The sequence below is a fragment of the Pseudovirgaria hyperparasitica genome (assembly GCF_010093815.1).
Source record: "Pseudovirgaria hyperparasitica strain CBS 121739 unplaced genomic scaffold EJ05scaffold_4, whole genome shotgun sequence".
Taxonomy (NCBI): domain Eukaryota; kingdom Fungi; phylum Ascomycota; class Dothideomycetes; order Acrospermales; family Acrospermaceae; genus Pseudovirgaria; species Pseudovirgaria hyperparasitica.
Window position 1 is genome coordinate 900,652 of NW_022985552.1, and position 21,215 is coordinate 921,866.

Consider the following 21,215-nt stretch of genomic DNA (forward strand, 5'->3'; position numbering starts at 1 on the left):
ATGATACAAAACCATGACACAGCCCCCAAGCTCGTCTAATCTCTTTACCCTGTATCGACACAGGAACAGAACGCCAAGGCCTAGATGCGGAACGAGCCCGTCTTCTACCATCCTAGTGTCATATAAGTGCTGTTGGTGGTGTTTATAGAAAATGGGCGCTATTCTAGTTCTCCCTGAAGGTCCCTTTCCATTCTACCCCGCCTGTCTTATCTGCCGGGTGCCGATCAACAATCGACCATATCGAAATCCATATGATACGAAAGCAATCTTCTCTGGTCGACGTTCGGGATATTTCCGTCCAACAGCATAGGAGCCCGGAAGCGGAAGCGTCCCTCATCTCTCCTCGGCTGAGTGGAAGAATGCAATGAATAACTAGTCGAGGAGGAGTCGCACCTTGTTGATTGTTGATTGTTCTTGCTACAAACACCAGTGATCACATCGTCTCTAGTCCATATACTGTCAACCATGTCAAAGAACGTAAAGGTCGCCATCACACAGCATGAGCCGGTATGGTTGGACCTTCAAGGCACAGTTGCGAAGACGTGCGCGCTCATCAAAGAAGCCGCTGCCGGAGGCGCCAAACTTATAGGTACCCATATCTCAACTTAAGCTATCTGCTTCAGACGTCTAACAGCATGCAGCGTTCCCGGAGATGTGGGTTCCTGGATACCCAGCTTGGATCTGGTATGTCACGTGGCCATCTCAAATATCATACACTCACCCATATCCATGGCTAACAGGCTTGACAGGTCGCGCCCGGTCGACTTCGAGCTCGGCACGCGCTACGTCGATAATTCCCTGACTGTAGACAGCGCCGAGATGCGCAAGATTTGCAGCGCTGCACAGGAGAATGCCATCAGTGTCGCCCTAGGCTTTTCCGAAAGAGACGGTGATTCGCTATACATCTCCCAGGCGCTGATCTCCGAGGAGGGCAAGATCACCTCGAAAAGACGCAAGATGAAGCCGACGCATATGGAGCGTACTATCTTTGGTGATGCGACGACGGATTGCTTAAGTGACGTTGTTGATACGAAGGACGTGGGGAAGGTGGGATGTCTGTCGTGCTGGGAGCACATCCAGCCGCTGCTCAAGTACCATATGATTGCACAGAAGGAACAGATTCATGTTGCGGCGTGGCCGCCGCTAGATGGCTTCGTTGATGGCTCGCCAGGGTTTTACTCCATGAGTGCTGAAGGTAAGAGCCCGTGTTCCCCCTTGGATTGAATCTTCAATCTCACCATCTAGGATGCCTCAATCTCTCCCAAAGCTACGCCATGGAATCGCAAGCCTTCGTCCTACATTGCACGTCCGCGCTGAGCGAGAAGGGGACTGAGCTTATGGGAACAAAGGGTGCTCCCATCATGGGCACCGCGATTGCAGGCAGCTCGGCGTTGATTGGACCTGATGGGCGTGTTCTGTCTGCGCCGAATTCTGAGCCGGAGACGCTCCTCTTTGCGGAGATTGATCTTGGGTTGGTTACGAAGACGAAGACGTTGGCAGATGCGTCGGGACATTACAGTCGGCCAGATTTGCTTTGGCTTGGTGTTGATGTCGGGCCTAAGAAGATTGTGAGATCGACAAAGACGACGTGAGGACAGGTTTTTTGTTTTGTTTTTTGAGGACGTGGCTTTTTTCTGTAGCGATTATATATGGTCTTATGATTAGAGAGAAAGACGTTGATATGTTCATTACAGTCTTGTATCATTTTCCGACGGCCGAGGTACCCCTGCTGTATCCTAACCGCTTTTGTTGTAGCTCGTCGTGTTCGCCACTCACTTGAACGCCAGAGGCAGAGGTGCTTGGCCTTTAGAGTCTAGAACGCGAACACTTCTCGGTGCGTATGGCCCCTGTTATCTTATTGATGCAGAATATGGCTCTCGATTATGGATCAAATGACAGAAGAAGTTCAGACGTGTCCCCACGTCAAAGTATGCGGCATGCGACTGACATGAACTGACAGAAAGTCATTTCACTGTCGTTATCGAATCTTCCACAATATCCGCCTCTCGAACCCACGGATCTCTGCCTCGATACCCCTCCCAATTGCTGATCGTCATGCATGGCTGAAAGGTTGTGCCCATCATTGCTTGTTGAACTCTGCCATGGTCACAGAAGTAGAGCCTACGCGACTGGCCCCTCGCGTTCAATTCGTTCCAAGCGCAGAAACTCGCCTCCCTTTGCCGAGACAAGACTCCCCACCTCAGCGTCCTGCAGATGTAGGGCCGATCCTCGACCCTGACAACTACAATCTACCTCTTGATTCTTGGACTGAAGACTATCACTTCAAGTATTACCCGGAGAAAGAGCACAAGAATGCACCTTCACCTGAGCCACAAAGTCCTCCTGAGTTCAAAGATGCATATCTCTCGCCAGTCCTTGCCCGGAATGAGAGACTGCGTCTGACCATATTATGGTACTACACTCGAGGACTTGAGGGTGATAAGGATTTGTTATTGAGGATCCAAGAAAAAGTCCGCCTGGTCAGAGAGATCATAGGCTGGGAGTTTGCATTGACAGGGCTTCTTGACAACGATGTGTACACCCGGATTGCTGCCGTTGGGCTACCACTTGCTATACTCCCGCGCAGAGAGAGCACATGTGCGCACACCATTAATCAAGACGGACTGTTTATGCTTACGAATATGGACGAGGACTGGCGCTTTCAGAAGTCTCCGCATGTCCAGATAGGAGGCCTTCGTTCGTATGCTGGATGTGCTCTCAAGATCGAGACTGAGTTCGGCGAGAAAGTTGCACTGGGGTCGCTGTGCGTGGCCTCTAATACTCCACAAGCACCTTTGTCACCTACCAAACAGGCGGCACTGGACAGCTTTGCTGATATGATTACGGCGGAGCTCGTTCACGCTGCGAAACTACGACGGCAGCGAGACCGTCATCATATGTCTGATCTGATTGCAAGGCTAGAAGGGAAACTGTTTCTTAACTGCGATGCTGAAACGCTCGTGTTAGATACCTTGAGGGAGAAATACCCTCACGCAGTCGTGAGCCTGCAGCAGTCTGGATCCGATCAGGTTGCATTGTCTGGTCGCGATGCCATACCGTACACCGACGTCGTGGACGGGGTTTATGAAGATACAGAATACCTGGAGTCGATTATTGCAACCTCAAACCACACATCTCTTTCAAGCCAAAGAACAGTCCGAGCAATCGTACGGAAGTGTCAGCAATTCCAGACTCCAACATACATGATCGTGGCCTCGAATGATGTTCAATTCGTTTTCGATGATGTCGACTCTGGGTTCGTGGAGCGATGTGCGCTTGCTTTCAGTACGTATCGACAGGAACAAGATCTTAACAAGGCACTGAAAGCAAAGGATATATTCCTCCGTGGCATCACACACCAGCTGAGAACACCAATTCATGGCGTCCTTGGGTCTGTAGAGCTTCTGGCTGAAGAATTGAAGGCGCGCAAACTTTTGAGTGATCAAATTGAGCAATTGCAAGCGCCATTGCAGGAGTTCGATGCTTCTCCGTTCATTCGTACCATCAAGTCCTCCGGCCGTGACCTAATGACTATCGTCGATAGCATGCTCAAACTAAACCGATGGGACGATGTGAGTCACAAACCGACGGTGGTCAGTCTTTCAGAGCTCCGAGAGATGGAAGTAGCCATCCTGTCGGACATCGCCCAAACTTTTCAAGAGGAGGCTATGACCGGCAAATGCGTCTTCTATCTTAACCAACTTCAACAACAATGTGCTACTTTGACTATAGATCTTGTGTTACTTAAAGACTGCCTACAACATCTGGTCATGAACGCGATACAGAACACTCAGAGCGGACTGATCAATGTCACCATATCGTCCTCTCCTGACTGTCAAAGTCTCATTGTCGATGTCGAAGATACTGGCTGTGGCATTCCCCAACAAGACCACACTAGAATCTTCGAGCCTTACGAGAAGATCGACCCTCACAGCAAAGGTATCGGCCTTGGCTTGACTCTTGCTTCGAAACTTGCAAATCTTATGGACGGTACCGTAAGTCTTGTGCAGTCAACAGTAGGCAAAGGCTCGCATTTCCGCATGCATTTCCGAAATCCTCGATTCGCCCCTGAAGTAAATCAGAATACGCCTCTCATCCGAACGCTTCGACATCTCCCCTCCGTCTATTCCCTACACTCTTCTTCAGGTGTTGTTAGCCAGCTTTCAGATCACTTTGCTCAGTATCTGCGAAGCAGAGGACTCGAGCATTCTACCAAGTCTAACGACTCATTGGCTATCATAGATTATACCGAGGACGCCGACAGCTTTGAATCGATTGTCAAGTCTCTCGATCCGATGCAGGTCGCAGTGTGTCTTGTACCATCTGGGAGAAGATATGAACACCTGGAACGTATACCCGACGCACGAAGGGTCGTCATACTAAGAGGCCCATATACGTCCAACCAACTGGACTGCACGCTATCCAATGTAGACTCCCTCCTCGCTCCGCCCTTGGAAACACAAAACGAGACAGTCGTCGAGGGACAGACCGATACTCAAAGAGTGGTGATCACGACCCCATCCTCCGTCGTCTGCTTACAAGAAGAGCATAAACCTCCTCCCGCACAGCACATCAATAGCCCAAACGCCATCACCGAAGTCACCATACAGGCCACCATCAACATCCGCTCCACTCCCCCCTCTTTCAGCCCTCCTCTTTCACCCCGAGAAACAGCTGAAGCCCCCTTTGCCCTCCTCGTCGACGACAACAGCGTCAATCTGCAGATCATATCCATGTATTGCAAAAAGCGCAAGATCCCCTACGTCACCGCAATCAACGGCGAAAAAGCCGTCGCCGCATTCTCAAATCCACGTCTCCCATCGCCGTATCAACATCGACGCGTCAACCTGATCTTGATGGACCTGCAAATGCCTGTCAAGGACGGCATCGACGCAACACGCGAGATCCGTGCTCTTGAGAAACAGCTTGGATTGCCGAGAAGCGTCGTTCTTATGGTCACGGGCCAGGATAGTCCCGTGGACAGGGTGCGCTCTGCTGAAGCGGGTGCGGACGGGTTCTTTGTCAAACCTGTTGCTATGAAGGCCTTGGATCAGGGTATAAAAGGCCATTTCCCAGAATTTGGTGGTGCGGGCGTGTGATGGTTAGGGAGCAAGGTATAGAGACGCGTACTAGACGAGTGCGTTATACCCGTCTCATTGTTTGGCATTGGCGCGGCTTCTTGATCGTATTCTGTTTATTCATGCATAGCGTGGTGCTTGGCGTATATGTTGAGAACTGTAGTATGTTGCTTGAGGCTGTAATCTCGATTCATCTATACTTGTCATGTGGACGGAGTTCACAAGCTCTCGATAGACCTTTCAAAAAAGGTGGTGGATTAATAGTGCTATCCTCGTCATCGCTCTACACTTTCTTACTACTCTACTTTTCCACAGTAAATAGTGCATATACCCATTTTCTTCTCTATCGTACTGGCGTATTGCTGCTACATGCACAGCGAATTCAAGCAGACTCATAAGCTCGAGACGTGTAGATTTTTGCTTCATTGGCACACCAGTATCATCATACTTTCTGCCCGAACCAGGCAGCTGCTATCATGTCTGTCCGTCGAGAGGAGATATACCGCAGAGCAGAAAAGACTCGCACGGGAAGTTTCATGTCGATGGAATGTACACAAGACCCAACAAGCCGTCGATAAGGCAGCAGTTGTAGAGTAGATTTGAAATGCGAAACTCGCGAGACCAGAGGGGGAGCAATCATACACCATAACCCAAACGTGATATATACCCACACCCCCAACGCAAGCGTAAAAGGACCCCACAAAACGCCCTTGCAAAGCAGGCTTAAAGTGAAAAGCACACCGAACGATGCCTCGACACGAAACAAAGTATGCCTTGCAATCACCATCATCATCATCATCACTCCCAATCGTCCTCGTCGCTTTCCTCGGCGACAACCTCTGTCTTCGTTTCCTTGGGACTGCCGTGCGCTCGACTTGTTGCACCGCTGACGACGTCGTACGAGGCGTCGCTGTCGGCTTGGGAGTGTTGATCACCGGATTTTCTGGGCTCGCTGGGCTTGAGAAGGGTGTTGTCTTTTTCGTCTGTGCGGAGGGTCTCTTTGGAGGCGGACAGGGGTTGGGTTTTGTTTGGGGTGGAGGATTCGTTGTCGTTGTCGTCGTCGTCTGAGTCTTCGTCCCATGCGACGTCTTCGTCTGGGGTGTTGGCTGAGGCTACGGAGGGTTAGTCAAGTGACGGTGAGCGTCAGGCATATGTGTGGATGAGGCATACCTTTGAGCATCTCTTTCCGTCTCTGCTCCTCGCTCTCAATGACGTGTCGCAGGAAGTAGTAGCGCGTCCAGAATTCGGAGTATTCGACCTTTTCCGGGACAAGCTTCTCCATTGCCCTTCTCAGGTCCTCGTATTTCTCCAGGTCCTTCGAGATCGTTTCGGTGTGCGCCTTGATATCGAATGTCTCGCCCCAAGGCACCCATTGCGGACTGACTGGGTCTTTCAGAAAGCTGTCGAGACTCGAGTGTATGACGTGAAGTTGTGCGTCGAAGCGAGTGGTATGGATGACGCGTCGGCCCTCTGCATCTTTGCTTTCAAATAGAACCTTCGAGTTGTCCGCTCCTTCGGACGTGTCTGGCGGCGCGACGACGACTGCTTCGCGGAGGTAATTCCGGATATTGCTCCCGAATTTCAGGAGGGCTTCGTCTGCGGCATCTTCGGCCTTTTCAATGTCTTTCAGTCGCTTTTGCGCCTCACTCCGGAATCGCGATAGTAAGCCGCCGGCCTCCTTGAGAATATCAGCCGGTAGAGAGTCTGGTCTGGCTGGGTGTGTCTCTAATGCCTCCTTTTGTTTCTGTGGCGCCGCCGGACTCGCTGCGGACTCGCCGTCGGCAGGTTGCTGGATTGATAGTCCTCGAGTTCGGCCGATGATTGATGTGAGGCCTTGCGTGGCCTGTTCACTCGCGGTGGAGTACTGCTTTTGGGCGCCCTCGTAGTATTGTTCACCCTGTTTTGGGAAGGTTAGACGATGATGATAGAGCGCAATTATGGATGGCAGCACATACCTGCTTCTTCACGTTTCCCCACAGCCCGCCTAGTCGTGCTGCCCAAGGACTGCTAGATATGGCCTTGTAGGCTTCCTGGACATCGTTATTGAACGTGCCAGGCGGTGGCCCCACTGCAGCGGTCGTCGAATCTCCCTGCTGTTCTTGATCGTCGGGAAAAGACTCCTTCTGGACACTATCGTATGCTACGTCCATCTTGTTTCGCTTCAAAGAATGTCGAATAATATGGCTATGCCCTCGGAAGGTGTGCACATAGGTAGAGTAGGGAGTGGAGTCTTGTTGACAAGGATTGAAGCCGTTGCTCTCCCGAGGCGTATGCGGGACCCTGAGCCAACGCACCAATCAGCGCGGACCAATGACGCTGCTAACAAGAAGGTAGCGCGAACTCGGGACATTTTACCACATTCAGCATTTATGGATCTCAAACGTAACTCGAGCAAACTTTGTGTTATATTAGTGTTCAATCTGCATCTGTTGTTCAACTAGTTGTATCATCGAATTCTCTTTGCATCATGCCAGATAACCATGTTGATCGTGACGGTCTGCTCGATCGCCAGATACCAGAGATGATACTCTCGGATGGTGCAGCATCGTCTTTGACAGCTCCTCCTCCTCCCATTCCACATTACTTGAGTGCTGCAGGACGAGCACAGTATCGTTTTGCAGTCGAAGGCAATGCCATCAGTATGTGAAATGCATATGGTAAAGCCGCAAAGACTTTGACGGTTCGCGTCAATCTAATGCTATCTTGCAGTTACCGGAGGTGCAGGAACATTAGCTCTTGAGGCTGCTCGGGCTCTATGCGAGCATGGTCTGGCGGGTCTAGCCCTGTTTGATATAAACCCAACGCAGTCTCAAGATCACATTGACAAGCTGAAGGAAGATTTTCCGTCTGTCAAGATTATGACCAAGTCTGTCAATGTCACGGTTGTAGATGAGATTAGTGCTGCCGTAGCAGACGTTAGACAGACTTTGGGCAGTGTCGATATTTTGTGCTGCTTTGCTGGTGTTGTAGGATGTACACATGCCATGGATATGAGTCCGGAGGAGTGGCGGCGTACCATTGATATCAACTCAACGGGCTCGTTTCTCTCTGCTCAAGCTGTTGCAAGGTAAAGTACAATACATACCTTTGGGGTCATACATATTGACAAGTCAGGGTCATGCAGGACCAAGGCACAGGAGGAGTGATTGTGTTCATCGCATGTTGGTTCCTCTGTCTCCTTTTTTCCATGTATGCATACTGACTTTGCCAAGCTATGTCCGGCCACAGAGTGAACTATCCTCAGCCGCAGAGCGCTTACAATGTTTCGAAAGCATCTCTTATCCACTTGAAGTCATGTCTTGCGGCAGAGTGGGCGCGTTACGGCATTCGGGTCAACTCCATCTCTCCTGGCTATATGGACACGATCTTAAACGAAGGCCCCGGACTGGAAGAGGCTCGGAAGATATGGGCTGAAAGAAATCCTATGGGCAGGATGGGATCTCCTCAGGAGCTTTGCGGACCTTTGGTATTGCTATGCTCCAATGCTGGGACATATATCAACGGAACTGATTTGCTTGTCGATGGTAAAATGGCCCAGCAGATTCAACTATACATGTCGACTAACGTGGTACTACAGGTGGTCAGACCGTATTCTGAGAAGCACGTCTGGGTTTGTTAGATCGCAGGTTCCTACATTACTCAAGATTGTACCTTACATAGCTTTCAGAGTTCCACACAAAATAGACAGTCGAATTTAAGATACAGACCGACGCCGACCTGAATGTTGGGTAGTGCCGCTCATGGCCTTCAACGGTTGCTCTCCTTTCGTATCACCTGCTACGTAAGTAGTAGGGAATGTGCTTTCGACAGAGATATCCGGTCCGGTAGTAGACTCTGCCGTCGACCCATTCATGGATATCATGGGGTCGCTTGTTTGAATCAAGGCCATCTTAAGCTCTTATTCCGGACTGTAGATAGCTGAAATGTCTTTCTCAGGTGGTAACTCCTAATATCGATGGGATAAGCCATGTGGTACATCTACCACGTGCCTCTCTTGACTAGAATCAGCATATTTTGGATTGCGGCGGGAAACCATTCGCAGCATCCTGATCCACAACTTGATCCTCTATCGCCACCAGCGGTAGAAGTTATGGATTATGCTTATAATCTGGCTAAAGTTTTTACTTGCATCGAAGAGAACGCGAAGACATTGCGCCATTTGCAACGGTAGACTACGGAGGCGAAACAGCTATGACCTGTGTAAGTCGTGATGAAGAAGAGACACGAATGGTAATATGAGATCGACAGTAAATCAGTCCAGATGACCAGATCTTGACACCAGAAAGAAAGACGACATGTTCAATCAAACACTATGAAACAACGCCACGAGAACTTAGCCAGAGGAACCAGCATAAAGTTTCAATGCATAATATCCGCTATACGAAAGGAACAGTCCTTTTCTGGACTAGGAGAGGATCATCGACATAGAATAGCTAACAGACCCTCCAAGAGCTTTCGGTCTCAAAAGACAAAAATCACCGGAACCTAACGAGCAGAACCCACGCTTTTCATAACACACACATCTCAACACCAGTCGACAAAATCGGTGTCCTAGTCAAGCCCAGATCCTACATTGCTAAATATAGAAGCCGGGGAATCCTCCACCACCCGCTACGGCGCTACCGAAGCGATATATTATGATGTAGATGTACATACAAATGCCCCCTACCGATCCTTCGTCGCACGACGCGCCACACCAGCCCCAGTGTAGTTGCGATACTCTGAAACCAGACCTCGAAAGAGATCCTGAAACATGCGTGAACTCCGATACAATCCCGTCCCGTCCGTCTCGCCAATCTTCGCTTCTGTCAGCCCCTTTACCGTGGTGATACGCACGCAGCACGCGATAATAACAAATACTCATAAACCATAATAATCACTTCCCTAAATCTCCTTCTCCTCCTTCTCCTCCACAAAACAATGGTACATACAATTACAGATTCCATATCCCGGTCGAGTCTAACCCAAAAAAAGTCCCCACACGCGGTCTGAAATCCGAACCTAAAAATCTGGGTCTAAATCTCCCGGCCCCACCCTACGTACCGTAACTCACTCACTAACTCCCTCCCTCCTTCCATCCCTCACGCACAGCAACTCACAGACAGCATCATCATCAAACCTCTCCTATCCTCTCATCCCTCTATCCACAATGCCATCCATCCATCCACGACATCCCCACCGCCCCGCCAAAGACCCACGTAAACAACCAAAGAAACACTCTTTTTTTTCCTTTCCCAACGGAGAACGGAGAAAGCCGGGCGGGAACATGCATGCATACGTAACCACTCGATCGGGTCCTCAGGGGAGAGGAGAGGAGAGAGAGGAGTGGAGGAGTTACAGCAATATATATCCTTTTTTTTTCTTCTCTCAATGCTCGTGGTTTGCTAGATTGTCGCATGCATGCTCCTTTTGTCGCGTTTCGGATAATTGTGCTAATTATATGCCGTGCCGTATGCTACATACATACATACATACATACATACATGCGTACATGCTCAGCCGCAGAATACCCGGCATGATGATGAGAACAACAATAACAATAACAACAATATTAATTGACCATGCACTATAACCTCCAAACACCCTCAACACACACAAAACCCACACACGCCGCAAAACACACATATCTACCTCCCTCCCTCCCCCCGCGCACATGCCCAGCAGCCTCTCAACCTCGTATCCAGCCACAGCCATATTCCAAGTCCCCCATCCAGCGTAGCGCAGTGGGGCTCCCTCCCCCCCCCACCCGCCGGGACTTTTCTACGTTCGTGGCTTCTGGTGGATGTGGTTGTGGCTTCTAGTGGCTTGCTACGTAGATCGGAGTGTGGGTGTTAGACCTTAGGGCTGAAAGAAGGGAAGAAAAACGAAAGAAGAATAATGTGCATGTATGCATGTATGCATGCATGGTCTGGCTAGAAGAGGGTGAGAGTGAGAGTGAGAGTGAGAGTGAGAGTGTCAAGCGAGAAACGAACAGGGGGGACTGCCTGGGGTGTTGGGTTAGCTAGGGAAGGGGTTAGAAGTCGTGCGAGGGCATGGAGGTACAGTATGTACTGTTGTATGTAGGCGTGAGGCGTTGGCTTGTGTATTCATGGGTCGTGGTGTGTGTGTGCGTTGTGTGGGTGATACAATCGGCATCCATCTCATCTGTGAGATCTTAGATTCTGTGTGACGGACGGGCATCCATGACTCGTGTTTGCTCGTGTTGTGCCCTTGTTTTAGGACTTTTAGGTTTCGTGTTTTGCTTTTGCTTTTTTTTTCTCGCCGCGTGCCTGCCGTTCGTGGATCTGGATCTGGATCTGAATCTGAATCTGGCATTTTGTACGAGAATTGTGGGGTTTTTTCTCGTGTGTGTTGATGATGATGATGCTGCTGCTGTCTGTTCATGATGATGATGATGACGATGACGACAATGATGAACAAGTAAACCACAACACTCGAGTATCCATGGCGAAAATAGGACAATCCGTAGTTAAAACGTCAGCTTTCAGTCGGTCGAGCTAAGCAATCCACCCAGCAATCCCCCATTGGCTACCAACACAAGCAGTATAATCCCTCTGAGAGGAAGCGAAAAATAGCCAGCTTAGACGGTAGGGCTATTATTGCCTGCCAGCCTTACGGCCGTATATCAATCCTGCCCTGCCCTGCCAACAACATCCATCCAGGATCCATCCAGCATCATCATCATCAAAAAGCCGCCCCATGAATGATCACCCAGGTCCCCGCACGTGCTTTGCTGACGCTCTAATACCGCTCTATTACCGCCTTACCGCCCCCAATTCCCCAATCCCAATCATGACGGCTGCAGTCATTGGTAATTAATGCTCTTTGCCGGTTTGACAAGGCGCCGTTTCTTCCTCCTCCCGCTCAGGTATGTGTCTGTGTGCATGCGTGTGCGGTTGTCGGTCGGTTGTCCCACAAACCACCAAAAGGGCTGTGATTGCTGGAAGACCTGTTTTGAGTAATTGGACAGTGGGGATTGGTGCTGACCTTGCACGTGCATAATAATGATGATGCCTTGCCTTGCTGTGTAGCTAAATGACGCAGTTGGCAGGGAAGATAGCAAATGTCACCCGATCGTAGTGTAGTGTACTGGTGAAAGAGTACTAGTACTAGTATTGAGTCTGTAAAGTAAGATTATACAATTCTTTGTGGGCCTGGGCCTGCCTGGGTGCTATGGTATAGTTGTATGACTTCTGAGCTACATGTACGCAAGTCGCTTGCGCCGGTGGGGTATATATCGAACCATGCGCCGCCATCATCCTGCATGCCGTGAGACAATTGGCCTATTATAAAATAAAATAAAAGAGATGAGCTGAGCAGTACGGCGCGCAAGGACAACGGTAACGAAGCTTGCCGACGCATGTTTCCAATATACAATCGCCATGAACGCCCCGCTTTGGATATAATAAACAGTGATAGGCTCCGTTCGTAAAGCCGCCGATGATCAACATGGTGTGCTGATGCTGGCGCGCGTGTCTCTTTCGATCGTAGAATGCATGATCCCGCTCGTGTGCAAATGCTGTCAGGAAATCGTTTACTGGCGTTCCAGGTACTGAGCAACAGCAACTACAATCCCCTCAAGTGTTGCTGATGATGACTCGTGCACCCTCTTTCCCAAGTACACCTCGCTCCCGAGCTTTGGGGCTCCGTTCCCGCCCCTTTTTCCGGTTGAGAAATCCGAGCATACCAGTCGGTCGTTGATCAGTCGAGGCCTCATTCTTTGGAGAGATCATGGCACTACTCTGGTTAGCCATCTCAGACCATGAACCTGTCTCGTTGAGGACGACTTGCACTCCTCCACCCATTGATGTACTACGCGTGCTGCCACGCTGTCTATTGATGGGTCTTGAGTATAATTGTTGCGACTTCTCTGCAGCTTTATCCGGGAAATAGTCCCTCTTTTCTTCTCGATCACGTGCATAGTCCGATCTGCCTCGAGTCGATCTTTGCGAGGTTGGCGAACCACTAGAGAGATGGCCGTGTGTTGGAATTGGAGGCGAACCATTGGGGCTTTGCGTGCGCGCGCGGTCCTTATGGGACGAGGTAGGACGAAGTCTTTCGGAGCCTTCTGACGTCTTGGATGCAGAATACTCATGCACAGGCGATGGTACCTGAGTCGGTGGGTTACTATGGTTGCCGCTGCCGTTCCCGCTTCCATTGCCTTCCACAACGACTGGTGCACGATCTGCACCCACGGTTGTATAGTTGAAAGGTTCAAATAATGATTCAATCATTTTGTGCAGCTCTTCGGCTCGAATTTCTTGTGCCGTGGCATCATCTTTGAGTTGCTCTCTGGGCTTTTGTCTCCGGGCGCGTGCTTCTAGAGGGGCTTCCTCCAGGAGCAGCTCTTCTAGATCATATGTAGCGTCGAAATTAGTCTTTTCGCTAGACGGGAGAAACACTGGTTCGTATTCTTTGCGCTCCAGAGCGTCAAAGTCCAACTCCCGGAAGAAGGGATTGTCAGCAAAACTTTCAAAGCTGATAGCTCCTATGCGCTTCTTGCGGTCTTTCTCCAGCAAGGAGCTGATCGCATGCAAGCATGGCATGGATACAGGAGGATTTGTGACCGGGTAGGTTGGCTCGCCCTTTTGAATTTTGGCAGATAATTGTTCGTGGTTACATGCTTCGAACGGGCGCTTCAGAGGGAGTATGTTAGCACATGACTTCATGATGAGCACAACTGACGAACCTTATTGTATATGCACTCGTAAAAGAGCACACCCAAAGACCACCAATCTACCTCGCAGGAGTAGCCCTTTCCTTGGTACACTTCTGGAGCAAGGTATGCAAGAGTACCAGACTTGCTTGTGAGTGGTTTGGCAGGTGTGAAGTCGGATGCAACATTCTAATTTGTGTTAGCATGGTGTGTATTCAATGGAAAAGTGGAACGCACGAAGTCTGCCAGATGCACATGTCCATCAGAATCCAATAGTACATTGTCAGGCTTGATATCGCGATGCACTATGCCTTGCTTATGAATGTAACGAATAGCACATCCAAGCTCAGCTATCCAAAATCGTACGGCATCTTCAGTGAATGTTTTTCGTGAAATATGAAATCGCAAATCACCGCCATTCATCAGATCGACTACAATATACCTGGAGACTTTGTTAGTTGACATTCTGGAATCGGTGTTAGTGCCATACAAGTACTCGATGTCCTGGAAACTGTAGCGCAAATTACACAGGAACGGATGATTGAGGTGTTCCAGCATCCGTCTCTCTCGTATTATGTTCCGTACGCTCTCAGACCGTACAACTGTTCCACTCCGTTAGCTTCTATGTATTCTTTTGCTTCATAGCGGGCTCTGGCAGCAACTCCCGTCCGAAAGGCACGGTAAGGAGTGCAGGAAGGACTGACCTTCATCTTTACGAATGTATTTGAGAGCGAATGTGAGACCAGTATCTTTGCGTTCTACGATACGGACTTTACCAAAAGCACCTTTTCCGACGACGCGGAGAAGACGAAAGTGGTTCAAGTTCACTGTGGAGAGAAGGAGGGTTAGCAAGCGTTCCCAAGGATGACTTCTGGTAGAAGGAAGAGCGAAGCAGAGGCAGCAAAGGATGGGATGGATTGTGCATGGACTTGTGGCGGACATACCTTCATCTGTGAAGACCACGGGCTTCCCGTTGGAATTACCCATTGCGTATCTACTGAAATAGATTGGTTCAAGTGTATTTAGATTGACATGAATGCCAAGCCGAGTATTCTGATCAACGACACCAAGCTGGAGTCGTGGAAAGAGATATGTGCCGGAAGCGAGGAGTGACGTTGAGGATCGAACAGGGTGGGAAGGACAAGGCGAGATATCGGTAGATTGGCGATCAATCAGACGGGTGTACAGACGAGGAGGGATAGGACCGTATCGAACGATGCGTGTGCGGAAGATAGAAGGGAATTAGACGAAGGCTTCTTCTATGCTGGATCTGGGCGAAAGGAATAGGAATGGTAATTAAGGGCGTTGAAGGAAGCCCGAGTATAGTGGGAGAGTGAAAGAGGAGCGAGTTGATAGCAGAGGAGGCTGAAGCTGGATAGCGGTAGGTAATTAGATGGGTGGGTAGAGCAGGTATAGGGAGAGAGAGAGAGAGAGAGTGAGTGAGTGACAGAGTGACAGCCTTAAGTGAGTGGTGCCAGGTGCGCGAATGAGTAAGTAAGTGAGTGAGTGAGTGAGTGAGTGAGTGAGTGAGGGGCCAGAGGGTGGTAATAATAACAATTGAGCCCTGGCCATGGGGTCAGACAGTGGTAGTCAGTGGAAGTCAGTAATAGTCAGGCTGCGAATTTAGCATTTTTAGCTGGCCTAGTGCCCGCTAACACGCAAAATAAGTCGCGGAAATGTTCTCGAAAGCCGCCAACAAGCTTCCACCAGCGCTATAAGGTTGGCTGGTCGCTCTCCTATCGCCTTTCTCCACACACAATCCACCCCAATCCACACTACCAAAACGCCTTACACTACCACACACACACACACTCTCTCTCTCTCTCCCGCCACCATCTTTCTGCCCTATATGGCGGCCCTACGTGAACAAATTACGGATTACTACCATGTTCAACAGTTCTCTGGAAATTCTTCTGCAACGTGCCGAATAGAACCACAATCGCCTACCCCTTTCTCTCGTGGCCCTCCCTCCCCTTACCGCTGGTCTGTTGGCCTGTCACTGCGGTCATTCCAAGGGGAACTCCGGCTTGCTGCATGCATACCGCATCATGCATCAGTCGCCAAGCTGCGCAAATGCTTCCACCCCGCTAATCTGTTTCCCCTTCTTCACGCGTTGTTGGAATTAAAAAGAAAGGCTTGTCCACTGCCGGATCCCAAGTAGGTGCTTCAAAGTATCGTTCATCAAACAGTCGTTTGTCGTTGTCCGGCTTGCTCGCGAGTCTGAAGCATTCGATTCACACAGTGTTGGCGGCATGACGCCGCAAACCTTGTCGATTGTCATCGCCACCACTCTCCCCCTTGTGCAGGCCCTGCGAAAACAAACCCCTGATGCCGACAAGAGCATTGGCCGTATGATGCGCGTTCCCACGTGTCCTAACTCTTGTCGGCCTCGGACGTATGCGCAATGCGGAAGTTTCATCTTCGCAAAGCAATGGGTCTGCGCTGACGCAGGATCTCTGAGAAATTGAAGTGGTTAAAAATAGCGACATGGCGCTCATCGGACGTCTTGAGCTAGAGTCACGCGTCGGTCACGTTCTGTGTTTTGTCTGGGTTTAGTCTCCTTTTCTGTCAAAATAGGAGAAAGTGAAGCTTGCGACATGCATTTGCAAGCCCACCGCTGTTTCGTGTCTGACGTCGCCACGGTCCAGGTTGATTATTATTACAGTCACTTTTGCCAGCCTTCATTCGCAGCTATTCGTTACTCCGTCTGACAATCTTAACAACTTGCATATCAATACGACTGCACTATAGATGCGACCTGGCTGCTATAGTCAAAGCTCGCTCTTTCGCGAGTCACGACAAATCCTCTGTTAGCCATCACATGAACAAAGCGCAAGAATAGAGTTTCGGCTCCCACAACTCACTGTGCCTCGAGTGAACAAGCCTCCTAAAGGACCCAGAACATCCAGCAGACGTACTGATCGCCTGTTCTACGGCCTATCGTATCCTTGATCCTCGTCTGATCGAAATTATTATGACTGCGTTCGGCTAACAGGCCTGAGCTACATGTGCACTCATGCTTGGCGCCTCAAGCTGAAATTCACTATAGCTACTAAGGTCCAAGTCTGAGCTTACGAGCTAACTGCTGCGTCTAGAACCCTCAACTGTCACGCCCTATATACGTTAGGCAAACTCAAGGATCTCTAGGATAAACCTTGATGTGCCAATGTCATTGTACTCTGCTCCATGGCGTCTCAAACTCGAATCATTGTCACACTGTCGTCGGCATCTAGATTCTTCCTTGAGTCGGCATCGGTACTGCTTAGAACCTCATGGCCAGATTTATTTCCCCACGATACACCGACTTTGCGTCGGAGAAATCGTTGGGCTGATGTGCACTCCCATGTGGCTTATAATGAATCAGCCTTCCCATCAATCAAACTTTTCTCCGACCAGATTCTCGCTCAACGTCCAGAGCCTCTCCGCAAATGTGGGGTCCACGGCATGGGGTGGAAACGACGAATCGACATTACATGCTGCGAGCACAGCACCATTGCTATCCGCAAGGCTTGGATCAAACGCACCCAAAAGATAGCTGGCTGAACCTTGCTGTACGCTTTTGGGAGGAACCCAGTCCGGGTTCGGGCTTCCATTTGGCATGAGCCATCCACGATCTATCATTTCTTGTAATGATATTTCTCTTGCAAGTCTTGTTCCACCACAACCTCAACAACAAAGTCAGCGAAGAAAGCACACTTAGAACCTTGAGCATGCGACATTCTCACCTCCTGGGTCGACACCAAACGAGCGAAGGCCCACTTTGCCGTACTTCCTCGCCAACGCGACTGAAAAGAGGAGATTCGCAGATTTTGATTGTCCATATGCGAGAAATTTCTCGTACTCCTTGCCCATACCGAAATTTGGATCCTCAAATCGTACCCCTCCTGCACGAGAACCGGCACTGCTGACGTTAACTACTGAAGCACCTCCATTCGACTTAAGCAAGGCCGGCATGATCAGATTCGTAAACGTAAAGTGGCCTAGATGATTGACACCGAACTGCAACTCGTGACCATCCTCAGTTGTCTGGAATGTGGGAGTAGCCATGACTGCCGCATTGTTGATGAGCGCATCGACAACCGGCGTCATATCGAGCAGCTCAGCTGCGGCCTTACGAACCATTTTTTGACTTGCCAAGTCGAGTTGCAGTGCTCTGATACTGTCCGTCTGTCCCAGGGGCTCTAGTTCTTGGATGACGGCCTGTATGTTCGAATGCGTTCGACTTGCGAGAACCAATAACTTTGGGGACTTTTTGAATATTGCTCGAGCAGCGTCGGCACCAATTCCACCAGGCCCAATACCGGTTATTACAACTGATACAAGTTAGTAGCCACCATCGTGAAGTAAATTGTGAGTCTACACATGCCTACTTTATCTTTGATACGATCTGCGAAAACATTCGCTATCTCATCTGACGTAGTTTCCCAATTGAAGCGACCTTTCAAATCCTTCTCACGCCAGGTGGACGCGGCAGCCGCCTTCTCACCGTCCGTCAAAGACATGGTTGCTCATATGTAGTGACCTGTCCTGAACGCCGTGGCGACGTCGCTGTTGCACGAGATGGGGATTCTCCTGAGGAGCGCGCAGACTCAAACGTTCTAGTCTTGTTCAAATCAACGAAAGCTACAATACACTCAATAGGAACAGCATCGCTTTATATACATCGCAGACGGCCGCTGCACGCTACGCCCGGCCTAGACAAAGTAATACGTGGTAGAATAGAGCCACCGGTTGGGCTCGTCCAAGTTTTCGTCTATACTTGCATCATCTCTGCCTCCAACAGTCCTACAATCTATGGCGCCGGCAAGCACACGCTCCGGGTCGTGCTCGCGTTCGCGCTCACGCTAGGTATTGTAGCTACCAAGCCGTTGTCGTAAGGCGTCCCTGTGACCCTTTCCTTAGTGACCCCTAAGCAACGGTGCAGTGCGTCTGTGCGAAGCGGCCTCCTGATTTCACATGTGCAGTCTTTGTGTTGTTCATCAGTCGAAGAGATAGCAATGACCTGTGGTCTCGGCAGTGTATTATAGAGGAGCGTAGTCGAGTCTACTGTTGCTGACTCGATGCATCGCCAACATGCACATTTCACAGATCAACAGGGGACGCTCCACCGCATCGGGTCTAGTTTGAGAATATCTGAGCACGGATATCTCCGGCCTAACCCCACGCCCAATAACAGGTATTGACCCCACTGCACCCGTGAAAGGACAGTCCACTCTGCGTCATTTCATGCGCGACCACCGTATTCAGTAGATAGGCGGCAGCATCTATGTGAACAGGTGTAAGCATTTATCGTGTTTCCTACTTCAATCATGCTCTCTCGATGATATCCTTCTCTGTCATTCTGTTCACACTCAGCATCGCTGTTCTCATACGCTTCGCCGGTAGGCATCAGCACCGTTGACGTAGCGAATCTGCTAACACTTAGTATAGCTCAACTATACACACAAACCCACATTATGCGTCGTGGCCCTCGTTTCGTGAATCTACAAAATAACGGGCCTCGCAATTTACAGACCGCACCATCCACCAGCGACGACTACGCGTCCGGTCCGTCTCCAAGCGACGTCCGCCTCGTCCGTGCATACCTCAAGCACCTGTCACTCCCCACCGAACTCGTACTCTCCATCCTTGACGAAGCAGACTATCGCCCCCTCCTTATAGCTCACCGAAACGAGAAAGTGGCACTATACTCCCACGTTTCCCGTAGCGGTAACGAAGGCGCAGCTCTGTACCTGACGTCTCCTGTCATCCCGGTTGGGCTCAAGAGAGCTGGAATCACACATGTTCCCAAGAAGATAACGTACCGGATATCAAGTCATGACCAGGGCTACTGCAGCGAGCCTGGTCTTGCAGGAACGTATAATGGGCATACCTGGTTCGAAGCGACTATTCTTCGCCCTCGGTCTGACACTGATACGGGTCCCGGGAGTGTTGGAATAAACTACCAACCGCTGGAAAGACAATTTCCCCGCCAGCCCTTGCCATCTTGGAAAAATCCCGGGGATGCAGCAGAAAGTATCCAGTCCTATGGTTGGGATTTCATTCTCGATGAGGATGGCAATGCCATATCTTGGCGCGTACAAAACAATTTGAGTGCCACTAGGTCGGATGTGGAACACGAGATTACATGGGAGAAAGGGCAAGAAGTCGAGATTATTGACCCAAGTACTAATGACTTTAACGGAAGAGGGAATGGCCAGGGCTTCTTTGACATCCTAAGAGAAGGTGATCGAATTGCCTTGTGGGCTCGTGCTTTGGTACGTTGCTTTTAATCCCTCTCTTCCCTCATCCACGCTCTATAGCACAAGCTGACAATCTGCAGTATCCTGGCTGGATCAATCACATCAAGGAAGCCAGCATCGAGATTACATATGACGAGCATCAGTGAAATTCTCAAAACCAGCCTACATATTCCGCTTTGGCAATTGAATGGTGAGATTCAGTAGTCTCCTACGATTGGGCAGACGAGCATATACAACTGTAAAGCTCTGTGGGAATATGGTAGATTAGACGTGACAAAGTTGCTTGACGGTCTTAACTCGTCTAGCTACGCTCTATATATATATAAGCCTAGCACTCGATAAGATTTGAGTAATGGGGATGACATACTAGAAATCCCGATGTGGGATTTCATCCCTATTATTTAGATCTTTTTAAGCGCTAGGCTTATATACATAGAGTGTAGCTAGACTAGATAGGACCGTTAATCAACTTTGCCACGTCTAAATCTACCAACAGAGCATCTATGACACACCCACGTGATGTCGACACACGTGCTTTGTGGGAACTTCGGTAGATTTGATGTGGTAAAGTTGATTGACGTATCTAAGTAGTCTAAATATCAACTATATATACAAGCCTAGTGCTGTGGTCATATAGTTGGTATATAGACTAGATAGATACGCCAATCAACTTTGTCACGTCAAATCGACCGAAGTTCCCACAGCCTTCATCCTTGATCGACCCGCAGCAGGAATATCGGATGGTAATTAATCACCCCAATTCGAACACCACATTCCCCTCGCGCCACAGTTGTACGGCAGGAGAACTTGTGCGTCACCTGTGTGACTGGTCTAGCAGATTATTTTCGACTCAAAAAACAATATCCGCTTACATGGTTGTACAAACATTGGTCCATCTTAGGTACCGTGATGAATATGAAAGATCTGCCCATTTCTCAACACCCGGTACCACTGACGTCTTCTTGGACGTCTCGTCATCAGGGCGTTGCATTGTCGTCGGTATAAGATGCAGCGGCCGCTATAAAACCTACAATAATTGAGTATGAGTATCACGGGATTATCAGAGTAGTAGGCCAGAGCAGCGTGCTCATTTGAAAACAAGCAAGTAATTTGGCATACATAATCACACGTCTTGCGTTATATACAGCTGATTTTATCGTGTCAACGACGGGGGGTGGGGGTAGAGCGGGGAAGGGGAGTAGTAAAGGTATGTATTGGGGGCATGATGGGATAGAATGC

At 49.7% G+C, this 21,215-nt stretch overlaps 9 protein-coding genes across 9 annotated transcripts; 5 read left to right on the forward strand and 4 right to left on the reverse strand.

The window, feature by feature from the left end:
- The first annotated feature begins 168 nt into the window (after positions 1-168).
- EJ05DRAFT_474251 (carbon-nitrogen hydrolase) lies at positions 169-1,675 on the forward strand. The gene is made up of 4 exons (XM_033743572.1): positions 169-589; positions 642-684; positions 750-1,195; positions 1,246-1,675. Exons 1-4 carry the CDS (start codon positions 466-468, stop codon positions 1,590-1,592), a joined length of 960 nt encoding a protein of 319 aa, XP_033602812.1. The 5' UTR covers positions 169-465; the 3' UTR covers positions 1,593-1,675.
- Positions 1,676-2,102: 427 nt separating this feature from the next.
- EJ05DRAFT_462420 (putative histidine kinase HHK3p) lies at positions 2,103-5,099 on the forward strand (the record flags this gene model as incomplete). Its single annotated transcript, XM_033742683.1, has 1 exon — positions 2,103-5,099. The coding sequence occupies one exon, from the start codon at positions 2,103-2,105 to the stop codon at positions 5,097-5,099; it is 2,997 nt and encodes a 998-aa protein (XP_033602813.1).
- A 777-nt stretch (positions 5,100-5,876) lies between these two features.
- Positions 5,877-7,228, reverse strand: EJ05DRAFT_498322 (BSD-domain-containing protein; the record flags this gene model as incomplete). Its single annotated transcript, XM_033746666.1, has 3 exons — positions 5,877-6,190; positions 6,249-6,975; positions 7,034-7,228. The coding sequence occupies 3 exons, from the start codon at positions 7,226-7,228 to the stop codon at positions 5,877-5,879; spliced, it is 1,236 nt and encodes a 411-aa protein (XP_033602814.1).
- A 224-nt stretch (positions 7,229-7,452) lies between these two features.
- On the forward strand, positions 7,453-8,827 carry EJ05DRAFT_508908 (NAD(P)-binding protein). Its single transcript, XM_033748050.1, has 5 exons — positions 7,453-7,717; positions 7,788-8,145; positions 8,193-8,239; positions 8,291-8,602; positions 8,656-8,827. The coding sequence occupies exons 1-5, from the start codon at positions 7,546-7,548 to the stop codon at positions 8,673-8,675; spliced, it is 909 nt and encodes a 302-aa protein (XP_033602815.1). The 5' UTR covers positions 7,453-7,545; the 3' UTR covers positions 8,676-8,827.
- Positions 8,828-12,547: 3,720 nt separating this feature from the next.
- EJ05DRAFT_282493 (kinase-like protein) lies at positions 12,548-14,922 on the reverse strand. Its single transcript, XM_033740448.1, has 6 exons — positions 14,679-14,922; positions 14,439-14,561; positions 14,225-14,336; positions 13,972-14,176; positions 13,768-13,923; positions 12,548-13,714 (listed from the first exon to the last, which is right to left on the reverse strand). The coding sequence occupies exons 1-6, from the start codon at positions 14,719-14,721 to the stop codon at positions 12,656-12,658; spliced, it is 1,698 nt and encodes a 565-aa protein (XP_033602816.1). The 5' UTR covers positions 14,722-14,922; the 3' UTR covers positions 12,548-12,655.
- A 523-nt stretch (positions 14,923-15,445) lies between these two features.
- On the forward strand, positions 15,446-15,932 carry EJ05DRAFT_282545 (uncharacterized protein). The gene has a single exon (XM_033740449.1). It carries the CDS (start codon positions 15,584-15,586, stop codon positions 15,893-15,895), a length of 312 nt encoding a protein of 103 aa, XP_033602817.1. The 5' UTR covers positions 15,446-15,583; the 3' UTR covers positions 15,896-15,932.
- Positions 15,932-16,302, reverse strand: EJ05DRAFT_282490 (uncharacterized protein). The gene has a single exon (XM_033740447.1). The coding sequence runs from the start codon at positions 16,230-16,232 to the stop codon at positions 15,969-15,971; it is 264 nt and encodes an 87-aa protein (XP_033602818.1). The 5' UTR covers positions 16,233-16,302; the 3' UTR covers positions 15,932-15,968.
- Positions 16,303-16,795: 493 nt separating this feature from the next.
- Positions 16,796-18,495, reverse strand: EJ05DRAFT_282595 (NAD(P)-binding protein). The gene is made up of 3 exons (XM_033740451.1): positions 18,101-18,495; positions 17,460-18,047; positions 16,796-17,399 (listed from the first exon to the last, which is right to left on the reverse strand). Exons 1-3 carry the CDS (start codon positions 18,234-18,236, stop codon positions 17,107-17,109), a joined length of 1,017 nt encoding a protein of 338 aa, XP_033602819.1. The 5' UTR covers positions 18,237-18,495; the 3' UTR covers positions 16,796-17,106.
- Positions 18,496-18,979: 484 nt separating this feature from the next.
- On the forward strand, positions 18,980-20,419 carry EJ05DRAFT_282582 (uncharacterized protein). Its single transcript, XM_033740450.1, has 3 exons — positions 18,980-19,115; positions 19,165-19,991; positions 20,057-20,419. Exons 1-3 carry the CDS (start codon positions 19,055-19,057, stop codon positions 20,120-20,122), a joined length of 954 nt encoding a protein of 317 aa, XP_033602820.1. The 5' UTR covers positions 18,980-19,054; the 3' UTR covers positions 20,123-20,419.
- The last annotated feature ends 796 nt before the right edge of the window (positions 20,420-21,215 follow it).

Coding starts and splice junctions, on each gene's coding strand:
- EJ05DRAFT_282493 (XM_033740448.1), bottom strand. CDS start 14,721: ATGGGTAATTCCAACGGGAAGCCCGTGGTCTTCACAGATGAAG. Junction 13,924..13,971: donor ATGTGCATCTGGCAGACTTC/GTGCGTTCCACT, acceptor AACACAAATTAG/AATGTTGCATCCGACTTCAC. Junction 13,715..13,767: donor ACGAGTGCATATACAATAAG/GTTCGTCAGTTG, acceptor CTCCCTCTGAAG/CGCCCGTTCGAAGCATGTAA.
- EJ05DRAFT_282545 (XM_033740449.1), top strand. CDS start 15,584: ATGGCGGCCCTACGTGAACAAATTACGGATTACTACCATGTTCAACAG.
- EJ05DRAFT_282582 (XM_033740450.1), top strand. CDS start 19,055: ATGATATCCTTCTCTGTCATTCTGTTCACACTCAGCATCGCTGTTCTC. Junction 19,116..19,164: donor TGTTCTCATACGCTTCGCCG/GTAGGCATCAGC, acceptor CACTTAGTATAG/CTCAACTATACACACAAACC. Junction 19,992..20,056: donor CCTTGTGGGCTCGTGCTTTG/GTACGTTGCTTT, acceptor GACAATCTGCAG/TATCCTGGCTGGATCAATCA.
- EJ05DRAFT_508908 (XM_033748050.1), top strand. CDS start 7,546: ATGCCAGATAACCATGTTGATCGTGACGGTCTGCTCGATCGCCAGATA. Junction 8,146..8,192: donor TCTGCTCAAGCTGTTGCAAG/GTAAAGTACAAT, acceptor TTGACAAGTCAG/GGTCATGCAGGACCAAGGCA. Junction 8,240..8,290: donor AGTGATTGTGTTCATCGCAT/GTTGGTTCCTCT, acceptor GACTTTGCCAAG/CTATGTCCGGCCACAGAGTG.
- EJ05DRAFT_282490 (XM_033740447.1), bottom strand. CDS start 16,232: ATGAGCGCCATGTCGCTATTTTTAACCACTTCAATTTCTCAGAGATCC.
- EJ05DRAFT_474251 (XM_033743572.1), top strand. CDS start 466: ATGTCAAAGAACGTAAAGGTCGCCATCACACAGCATGAGCCGGTATGG. Junction 590..641: donor CGGAGGCGCCAAACTTATAG/GTACCCATATCT, acceptor AACAGCATGCAG/CGTTCCCGGAGATGTGGGTT. Junction 1,196..1,245: donor TTACTCCATGAGTGCTGAAG/GTAAGAGCCCGT, acceptor CTCACCATCTAG/GATGCCTCAATCTCTCCCAA.
- EJ05DRAFT_282595 (XM_033740451.1), bottom strand. CDS start 18,236: ATGTCTTTGACGGACGGTGAGAAGGCGGCTGCCGCGTCCACCTGGCGT. Junction 18,048..18,100: donor TCGTATCAAAGATAAAGTAG/GCATGTGTAGAC, acceptor AACTTGTATCAG/TTGTAATAACCGGTATTGGG. Junction 17,400..17,459: donor GTTTGGTGTCGACCCAGGAG/GTGAGAATGTCG, acceptor TTTGTTGTTGAG/GTTGTGGTGGAACAAGACTT.